At 37.0% G+C, this 10,826-nt stretch overlaps 2 protein-coding genes across 2 annotated transcripts; both read left to right on the forward strand.

The window, feature by feature from the left end:
- The first annotated feature begins 4,193 nt into the window (after positions 1-4,193).
- LOC113329730 (cytochrome P450 CYP82H23-like) lies at positions 4,194-5,449 on the forward strand. The gene is made up of 2 exons (XM_026576568.1): positions 4,194-5,222; positions 5,342-5,449. Exons 1-2 carry the CDS (start codon positions 4,239-4,241, stop codon positions 5,447-5,449), a joined length of 1,092 nt encoding a protein of 363 aa, XP_026432353.1. The 5' UTR covers positions 4,194-4,238.
- A 621-nt stretch (positions 5,450-6,070) lies between these two features.
- Positions 6,071-8,224, forward strand: LOC113329986 (cytochrome P450 CYP82D47-like). The gene is made up of 2 exons (XM_026576840.1): positions 6,071-7,103; positions 7,223-8,224. The coding sequence occupies exons 1-2, from the start codon at positions 6,120-6,122 to the stop codon at positions 7,844-7,846; spliced, it is 1,608 nt and encodes a 535-aa protein (XP_026432625.1). The 5' UTR covers positions 6,071-6,119; the 3' UTR covers positions 7,847-8,224.
- The last annotated feature ends 2,602 nt before the right edge of the window (positions 8,225-10,826 follow it).

A 10,826-nucleotide genomic window follows, 5' to 3' on the forward strand; every position in this document is an offset into this window, starting at 1 on the left:
AATGTACAATTTACAAAGCAGTCATACTGTTACAAACAATTTGCAAAACAGTCATGTATATTTGAGTTTTTAGCAGGGTTAGGACGATAGGCCCCAAAATTCAGAGTCAAATTGACTGGTATATTTACCTTTTTATCCTTAACCTAACTACATTTGTTACCATAGATCGGGTGACTGTTACATCTCGAGGATCCAATAGACAAACATGATTAGTCACAACTAAACACAATCTATATAATTCAAGGTTTTCATTTCTTCTTCATTATTTGCCGCCTCTTTGTGTTTATTCTACAAGCTCTGCAAAAAATGGTGATTGAGTGAAAAATGAGAGATTTCAAGTGAGTTTTATCATCAATAGTGAGGGTTTTGTTCACATAGTTCCTTGTATGGTTTGATAATGCCCATGGTGTTTCTGTGAAGATTGGTGAGCTTAAACTAGTAACTGGTTTTTTAAAACAGTGGGTTTCTTACAAGATCGCATCCCAATGTTCGCAAACACGATGAGGTTGGTAATCATAAACCCGTATTGTGAATTTCAAACTATTTTCAGAAACCCTAATTTTGCAAATTTAGGGATTTTTTTTCATAAACCCTAACTAGGGAAAATTGGGGATTAAAATGTTATCTGATACCTGTCTGTGCAGAAAATATGTGAATACCTAATTAAAAGTTTTAGGGTTGAATAATCTGATACAAATAAGGTTAGGATTTTTTGTTAATATTAGTATCAATTATAGTGGATTAAATGGTTTTAGTATGTTGTTCATGTTGCGCATCAATTACCACCTATTAAGAAGGTTAACTTCACTTGGTTCATTGAGACAGACCTATTTTAAATTGATAAGGATGAAAGATTTCTATGAAATGTGAGATAAAGAAGCAGTTGAATATGATTGGTATATTCCTCTTTACATGAATGTTGCTAACATGAAGGTTCCTCTTAGTGATGAATTCCCTTTAAGTTCTTATCTGTCAGTTGCAAATAGTTGTTATTCAACACATAAGAAGTTAAAAAGTATACACATTAACGGAGATGCAACACAAGTCACACTTGACCCATCTATTTTTTTAACACCTAACAAGAGGATGATGTAATAAATCACCTGAGCTATTAAGGAGAAGCCTTAGGATGGTCTCTATCTATTACTGCAGTCATTAGGTGTTTGGGTACTGTAAGTGGTAAGAAGTTATTTGTTAATGTGGATGATGATAATGTGTTGGATGCTGAAATATCAGTTGAACAAATACAGGCTGAGTTGGAGTTTGAGAACATACAACTCTCAAATAATGATGAAGTTGTTTGTCATCTCATTGATGATTGTAGAAGTCAAGTTTCTGATGATGTAGAAATGAGTATAAAAGTGTATACTGAATTTGTAAACAACTACTTTGGGGCGGGAGGTGGAATCTTTTTATTCCTTACATTCACAACTACATAAAAAAAATGCAGGCAATGTAATGACCCATCCCTCCACCAATATTGTTCCCACTTCGCCACTACGGTCATCCTACAACGTGGGTTATTCAACGGGCACCGCTGCGGTCATCCGGAAGTAACTTCCCAGGAGGTCACCCATCCCTGGATTACTCCCGTCCGAACACGCTTGACTACAAAGTTTTTTTCCAACTTTGTATCCAGTTAACATGAAAAGCACTCAGTGTTACGAAAGTACAAATCATTACTTATATTCCATTAGATCAACCACTAATATCGGGGTATTACAGGTAGTGTTTATATCTTACTGTAATTGGTCATATGTCTTCTATGAATTTGAACTTGTCTTCCTTTTCTTATACATGAAGCATCCAATGACAAAATTTGTGGTGTTATTGAAGAGTATGACCCGCAAAAGGAAAATAAATAGTTAATGAACCATTTGATGCTGACGATGGTGATAGTTCTAGTAACTATCATTCTGAAGATGAAGAAGGTACTTTATCAGTCCAAGGTAGAGTTGTTAATTGGTACGGTCCAGCACGTTTATAGCACAACACATGACCTGGAACATCATGGGTACAACATGTTAGATTAGTGTGATGTGATGTGCTAGAAAAATAGGAACATCAGCACGGTACATCATATGGCACGTGTAAGCACACGACACATCATAACACGGCACGGGAATAATGTATGTAAAATCACGCATAAAATACGACGTAATACATCACATTTTATACATATTTCACAAAATTTCTCATTTTAACATGTTAACATTTTATTTTCGTTATGCTGATTACTTTTTATATATAATAATACATATACTAACTAAAATATCGAAAAACTATTTATTTTGGAAAACATAAAACATGTGGACTAATACAACACAACATGGCACAATACGATTATTTTGCTAAATTTGGATGAACCTTTACTTGATTTCTACAATCTGATTGGAAATATACTATGGTGCGTCGGCTTCTAAAGTGAGAAATCTCATTAAATTCTTCGAGTCCATTTCGAATTGAACTTTTGGCCTTCCCTGATACGTCACCATTTTAGAAGCAATTTCCATGGTCCTAGTTTTCGCAGAAAGTGCAGTGGTGATTCCTAATGGTTGTGTTATTTCTAAGTTTATGCCAGCTTCCTCGTTTCGGCATATAATATATGCTCCCGCTATACCGGGATGTCATGTTACTGCCTCGTCTGTGTTAATTTTGATTAATTCTAAGTGGGGTTTGAGACACCCCACGAAAATGGTTGATGTTGCTAGTGTTATTTGCACTGGTTTTGGATATGGTTGCATCCCAGGTAGTACTGACGTTAGGTGGTTCTGGCCCCATGAATACTACTGCTGGAGTTTGATGGAAAATTGCACTATGCTTGTCGAATTTGGTTGTTGCTGGAGATAAACTACTTCGTTCCTGGGTATCCATAAGGATCAAAAAAGGAAAAAAAATGTTGTGGTGACCGGGGGTGAAGCTTTTATTTTGAGGAGTTGAGAGACACTCGTCTGATGGGATAGTGAGGTGGGTATGCTACGTGTGATGTCTTGGTTGTTTGTAAAGTGAATAACAGGAGGTTCCAAGAATCTTTAGCCGTTTGACAGTGAGGAAGATTGTGATTGGATGTTTCAGGATTAGAACTGCATTGAAGGTATAAGATGGAGTTGGTGAGTTGGATATAGCTGAGAATGTTGCGGGTTGGCAGACCCTCATTAATATATTTCCACAAGAAAAGTTGCATTTTTGGACCGAGGACACTGTAATGTCCGATGGAAGTTAGTTGGGGAGAGAAGGTTTTGATCAATTTGCGCAGAATCACCTCTAGACACAAATTTGGGGCTGCTGTAATCGGAAAAGCGTAGTTTGTGTTCCTGTTTCATTTGGAATGCTAGCTTTGCTGATGATTTTTTTTCTTTTTCTTCTTTTTGTAATCTACTACCGGTAGCTTTGTACATTTTTTTTTCATTTGAATAAAATCTTTTCTTTTAATCTAACAAAATATCAACCATCTGCATTTCCCAAATAGTTTAACGAGATTATAGATTATTGAAAAACATGATTAGACCAGAGTAGTTAAAATTGCTCAGCAACGCCAATTTCCAAGCTGAGTACTCCTACTCATTAGTTTTCCGAGACGGCCAACAACTCCTCACCGACTCCGAGTTATGACGAGTTACAACCATGATTTGTCCGAGCTTTGGTGAGTTACAAGTCCGATTTTCCCGAGTTTTGATCAAGTCATCCGACGTTTCCTACTTTTAATGTTACTAACAATACATGATCAGTGTATCTCTAAAGTATCTAATATGTATATTCAAGTATTAGGCCGAGTTCCAAGTCCGAACTCATTGCTTCCTGCTCCGCAGCTAAGTAGGACCTGTAAACGAATGAAACTACTTAAACCCTTTCTGCTCTATAAGTTTAAAATTTATCATATAAATCTGCACCCACAACACCTTAAAATCATAGACTTTCCAAGTATATTATCACTGGACCTCAATATCAAGTTTAGGCCCCACTTGTACCTCTTACCTCCGTCCCTGGCCTTTCATTTAGTTGTGGTTGATGGTGCAGATACGAAAGTGATCTACTAGTGCAGATACGAAAATGATCAACTATTTTGCGAGACTAATTGCCTCTGTTTTTTAATTATTATACAAAAAAGAAGAAAGAAAAATAAAATATAATTAATCTCACAAAAGCCTATAAATATATCGGATGGGTCTTAATTCCATGTATACTGAACCTAGTTCACACCATTCTCAAACTCCTGTCAAAACCCTACACCCTAAACCATGGATTCTTTTGAAACCCTTTTCAATTACCAGTTCTCGGCAACTAATATGGCTGTTAGTCTCTTTGCTTTTGCTCTGTACTACTTGTTAGTATGGAGACCAAATACAAAATCTTTTCTTAAGATGAAAAATCAGGCACCAGAACCAGCTGGATCATTGCCGGTCATTGGTCATCTCCATCTAATGGACCGATCGATCCCACACCACAGAGCTTTGGGAGCCATGGCTGACAAATATGGACCAGTATTCACTGTTCGAATCGGTGTACACCGTGCACTAGTAGTGAGCAGTTGGGAGGGAGCAAAGGAATGTTTTACCACCAACGACAAGATCTTCATTTCTCGACCACATCAAACAATAGGGAAATATATCGGTTACGATGATGCGATGTTAAGTTTCAATTCTGATGCACATTATTGGACCGAAATTCGTAGAATAATGAAAACTGAACTTCTTTCCAATAATAGGCTCTCACTGGTAAAAAAAGTATGGGAATCTGAAATCTCAACATCAATTAAAGAACTGTACGACGCAAAATGGGGTGGTGATGGAACCAAAGGAACTCAAAGAGCTCCACTTTTGGTTGAGATGAGGCAATGGATTGGTGATCTAACCCTTAATATGTCTTCCAGGATGATTGCAGGGAAGAGATGCTTTGGTGATGCTACCGACCGAGAAGCAGAAAAGTGTCAAAAGGGATTGAGAGGCTTTGTTAAAGCAATGGGTCTGATTACTCTTGGGGACATGATACCGTCCCTTAGATCGTTGGATTTGGACGGCCAAGAAAAAGAGATGAAGAGTGCTGGAAAGGATCTGGACCGTATCCTAAGTGGCTGGTTGGAAGAACACAAAATGAAGAGATCACGCTCATCCTTAACAGATGATCAGAAGGATTGGATGGATCTGATGTTGTCAGTTGTGGAGAAAAATTCAAAGCTACAGGGTTATTCTGACGCAGATACAATCAACAAAGCTACATGTCTGGTATGTCGATCTGTTTTATATTTTGTATTTTAGGTCATTAGATATTTATTTATTTATTTTATTTTTATTTTTTTCAAGCATGGATTGTCAGATAGTATTTTTCTTGGTTATCCTTGCAGGGTCTATTGCAGGGTGGCGGCGTTTGGACAATGTTTGCTGTACTCTGGGCCGTTGCTTGTCTAGCAAATAATCCACATGTGCTGAAGCTGAGTACTCCTACTCATTAGTTTTCCGAGACGGCCAACAACTCCTCACCGACTCCGAGTTATGACGAGTTACAACCATGATTTGTCCGAACTTTGGTGAGTTACAAGTCCGATTTTCCCGAGTTTTGATCAAGTCATCCGACGTTTCCTACTTTTAATGTTACTAACAATACATGATCAGTGTATCTCTAAAGTATCTAATATGTATATTCAAGTATTAGGCCGAGTTCCAAGTCCGAACTCATTGCTTCCTGCTCCGCAGCTAAGTAGGACCTGTAAACGAATGAAACTACTTAAACCCTTTCTGCTCTATAAGTTTAAAATTTATCATATAAATCTGCACCCACAACACCTTAAAATCATAGACTTTCCAAGTATATTATCACTGGACCTCAATATCAAGTTTAGGCCCCACTTGTACCTCTTACCTCCGTCCCTGGCCTTTCATTTAGTTGTGGTTGATGGTGCAGATACGAAAGTGATCTACTAGTGCAGATACGAAAATGATCAACTATTTTGCGAGACTAATTGCCTCTGTTTTTTAATTATTATACAAAAAAGAAGAAAGAAAAATAAAATATAATTAATCTCACAAAAGCCTATAAATATATCGGATGGGTCTTAATTCCATGTATACTGAACCTAGTTCACACCATTCTCAAACTCCTGTCAAAACCCTACACCCTAAACCATGGATTCTTTTGAAACCCTTTTCAATTACCAGTTCTCGGCAACTAATATGGCTATTAGTCTCTTTGCTTTTGCTCTGTACTACTTGTTAGTATGGAGACCAAATACAAAATCTTTTCTTAAGATGAAAAATCAGGCACCAGAACCAGCTGGATCATTGCCGGTCATTGGTCATCTCCATCTAATGGACCGATCGATCCCACACCACAGAGCTTTGGGAGCCATGGCTGACAAATATGGACCAGTATTCACTGTTCAAATCGGTGTACACCGTGCACTAGTAGTGAGCAGTTGGGAGGGAGCAAAGGAATGTTTTACCACCAACGACAAGATCTTCATTTCTCGACCACATCAAACAATAGGGAAATATATCGGTTACGATGATGCGATGTTAAGTTTCAATTCTGATGCACATTATTGGACCGAAATTCGTAGAATAATGAAAACTGAACTTCTTTCCAATAATAGGCTCTCACTGGTAAAAAAAGTATGGGAATCTGAAATCTCAACATCAATTAAAGAACTGTACGACGCAAAATGGGGTGGTGATGGAACCAAAGGAACTCAAAGAGCTCCACTTTTGGTTGAGATGAGGCAATGGATTGGTGATCTAACCCTTAATATGTCTTCCAGGATGATTGCAGGGAAGAGATGCTTTGGTGATGCTACCGACCGAGAAGCAGAAAAGTGTCAAAAGGGATTGAGAGGCTTTGTTAAAGCAATGGGTCTGATTACTCTTGGGGACATGATACCGTCCCTTAGATCGTTGGATTTGGACGGCCAAGAAAAAGAGATGAAGAGTGCTGGAAAGGATCTGGACCGTATCCTAAGTGGCTGGTTGGAAGAACACAAAATGAAGAGATCACGCTCATCCTTAACAGATGATCAGAAGGATTGGATGGATCTGATGTTGTCAGTTGTGGAGAAAAATTCAAAGCTACAGGGTTATTCTGACGCAGATACAATCAACAAAGCTACATGTCTGGTATGTCGATCTGTTTTATATTTTGTATTTTAGGTCATTAGATATTTATTTATTTATTTTATTTTTATTTTTTTCAAGCATGGATTGTCAGATAGTATTTTTCTTGGTTATCCTTGCAGGGTCTATTGCAGGGTGGCGGCGTTTGGACAATGTTTGCTGTACTCTGGGCCGTTGCTTGTCTAGCAAATAATCCACATGTGCTGAAGAAGGCTCAAGATGAGTTGGACAACCATGTTGGAAAAGAAAGACCAGTGGAAGAATCCGATATCAAGGACCTCACATACATCCGAGCTATGATTAAGGAAGTGATGCGTCTATATGCAGTGTCTATGCGTCTATTTGAATCCACCGAGGATTGCACTGTTGCAGGGTACCACGTTCCAGCAGGAACTTTATTAGTCGTGAATGCTTGGAAGATTCAACGTGACCCAGGAGTCTGGTCGGATCCATTAGAATTCCTCCCTGAAAGATTTCTTACTAGTCCCTACAAAGACATGAATTTCAGCGGTCAACATTTTGAGTTTGCACCTTTAGGATCCGGTAGAAGATCTTGCCCTGGAACTTCTCTGGGTCTTCAAATGGTGGAGATGATAATTGCTCGTTTGGTTCATGGATTTGAGTTCAAACCACCATCAAATGCACCTGTTGATATGACTGAAGCTGTTGGTTTCGCCAATATGGTTAAAGCTACACCACTTAAAGTTTTGGTTACCCCAAGACTCCCTAAGGAGCTTTACGTTTAAGAATCAGGAGATGCCTGTTATCGTGTAAGAAGCCACTTGTGAAATACGTACCTAGTGTAAGATCCACGTAATACTTAGATCTCTGAAGTGTGATGTGTTTGATTGCTTAAATAAATTAGAAGAGTGCTCGAATCTCTGAAGTGTGCTGTGTTTGCTTGCTTAATTAAACAAAATAGAAGAGTGTGTGTATGGATAAAACTATGGCTTTGGTTACTGGCCGGGAGGCTTGGTACTCAAAAGTCAGATGTCAAAATCCTAATAAATTTGTATTTATAATTAAAATAATTAAGTTTCTATACACTTTAGGATTAGGTTTTGATGGGGACGGATTGTAAAGTTACTGAATGCTGCAAGAAACATGTGGAAAGGGTTCAAGGCCGTGTTGCACTTCTGTCGTTCAAGCGTGAATTTTTTTTAAAAGAAAAAGAAATTGTGACTGAATGTTCACAAACACAGATTATATGTGTTCTATACCGAGCAGCAGTTGCCCATAATTCTGCTTCTTGTATGAAGCTGTTAACCTCACCAGAAAAAATCAGTCTAACTATGTGCGCTGATCAATTTTTTCCGTCTTCTACAAACATAATTTACACCAAGGAATAGTCGGGTTCTTGTTAAGGATGATCTAAATCAAAATTCAATTCAACAAAATCTAACAAAATATCTAATCTTTACTGAAACAAGAATAAGACACATGCAATTAAACTTAAAACACGTGGTTGATCAAGATTTAATGAAGAAGATGTTGGATTTATAATCCAAACACGTTTACCTTGATCCTAATATTTAGGAATTATTGAACAAGTTTATGTAGAAACCCACGACGTTGTGAATAAGGTGTCCTAATCTTTTGGAAGTGATTTATGTATCATGGATGTGGAACGTGGATCCTAACAAATAGGGGTTTATGGTAGTTGTTGGGTTAGTGTTAAAGTGTTCTTGTAAGCCTATAAAAGGCATATCTGTTGGCTACTGAAATGTATGCAGAAAGTGTTTAATCAATGTAATTCTTATGAGTCTTGTGTGATCTCTCTTTCGCTCCTCTCTTGATCCTTTGATGGGAAATCCATCATGGTATCAGAGCTGGGGTTGAGAGTTGAGTTGAGGGAGAGCATTATATAGAATTTTCTTTTAGAAGGCTCACAAAAAAAAAAAGAAAAAAAAGTTCTGGGTGTTTGAGAAAAATGTTTGGTTTATCTAGTGAAAAGAATAATTTCTTTATGATCAGAAAAATGGCTTGAAAAAAAATGTTGTTGGGTTATTTATGTTTGGTTAATACACGAGTAAAGAAAGATTTGAGAAGGAAAAATCTATGAAGGAAAATTATTATGAAAAGGATGAGGATTTTTTATTCAAAATAAACAGAGGATTCTAAATATTTTACTATAAAATTATGGTTTTCATTATTTTCTTACAGCTATTGTTATTTTCCCAAGAATGACGATGAAGATGCAAATATTTAATCTGCATAATATGTTAGGTTAGTTGAAATGAGTCGGATGTTGATCAGCTAATAACGATGAAGATCGAAGATCGTGATGATGATGATGATGACGATGATGATGGTGATGTTGATGATGAATGATGATGATGATGTATAAATGGTGGCGGCGACGTATCAAAGATGTCGCTGATTTATGATGATGGGTGATGCAGTGATGAAGACAATGATCTGATAACCCTAATACAAAAATCAACATAGGTGACATTTCAACACTGTCACAGTATCAATTTCATGACAGTTCAAGTAAAATTTGAAAGTGTCACCAAAGACAGTGTCGCGGTAGGTGTTCCCATAAGGTGACGGTTTTAAACTGTCACTTAACCATCGTAAAATAGCACTTTCCATATATCTAAAAATGTCGCCATAACAAATATCAAAGGTGGTATTTGGATCAAAACCGTCATGTTCATTGTTTCAGTAACACTTCACTTAAGTAAATGTCACATATTAGCTGTTATGCTGACGGATTTTCATAATGCTTTATGCTTCATTCAGTGAAATGTAAAAAAAAAAAAAAAAAAAAAAAAAAAAAAAAAAAAAAGATAAACATAAAATAATACTCCAAGAATTCATGCATCATAACTTTTTTATTCATTCGTAATTTACATTGAAACTAAAATTTACAATCCCTTTAACTGAAACTAAACTGGACTCAATATGAAAATTAGCTTTGATGTACTTCACAAATATGATATAGGAATTCCCACCGTGCGATGCAGTCTGCAGTCACGTATATTAATTTGTCGTCTTCAATCAATCACTCCAGCATCCATCAATTAATCAATCGATGGGGTATCTACCCAAAGTTTTCACACCTGCGCAAGTATGAATCGAGTTTTATGATAAATAACTGCAAACAGATGTAGGAATAAAAAATTATTATTAGTAGAAGTTCAATAGTTCATAAATCGATATCCGTTCGTTCAGTGCTAGAGATGTTGCTTTGATTTTCAATGGATTCTTGCCGTAAATAATTTCCAGTCAATGGTGCCCACGATAAATTTTTTTTTTTAAATCTACACAAAAGAAAAACTCGTGTTAAATCGATCGAGAGTATATGAAATCTGTCTTACAATTACAAGACCAACCATTTATTCAATCTTTCAATATAATAAAACAAGAATACTGGGAAGAAACAACCTGATTTAGGGGCTTGACGATGTGATTACCCGAACAGAGAGGGCTTGGTAGTGGATAGGAGAGAAAGACGAGAAGAAAGGAATATAAAGGGAGGCGGTGAGTAGTTGGACTGTATATTATTAGGTTTTTTATATAAACCCTTGGATTAGAAAAAGATGCATCAATATTGGCAGTTGGATCCTTAATATGGCAGCGGTTTTGATAAGCGAATGAGTTTAAACTGCCCATGCCTAAGTCCAGGCCCAACCGACATTTTATGAAATGACCCACACCTTTGTTTCTATATTATGAGCTAGCGTGACTATTTATCATCAAACCGTCATTGTATATAGTTAG

Source organism: Papaver somniferum, unplaced genomic scaffold, assembly GCF_003573695.1.
Source record: "Papaver somniferum cultivar HN1 unplaced genomic scaffold, ASM357369v1 unplaced-scaffold_117, whole genome shotgun sequence".
NCBI classification, from domain to species: Eukaryota; Viridiplantae; Streptophyta; class Magnoliopsida; order Ranunculales; family Papaveraceae; genus Papaver; species Papaver somniferum.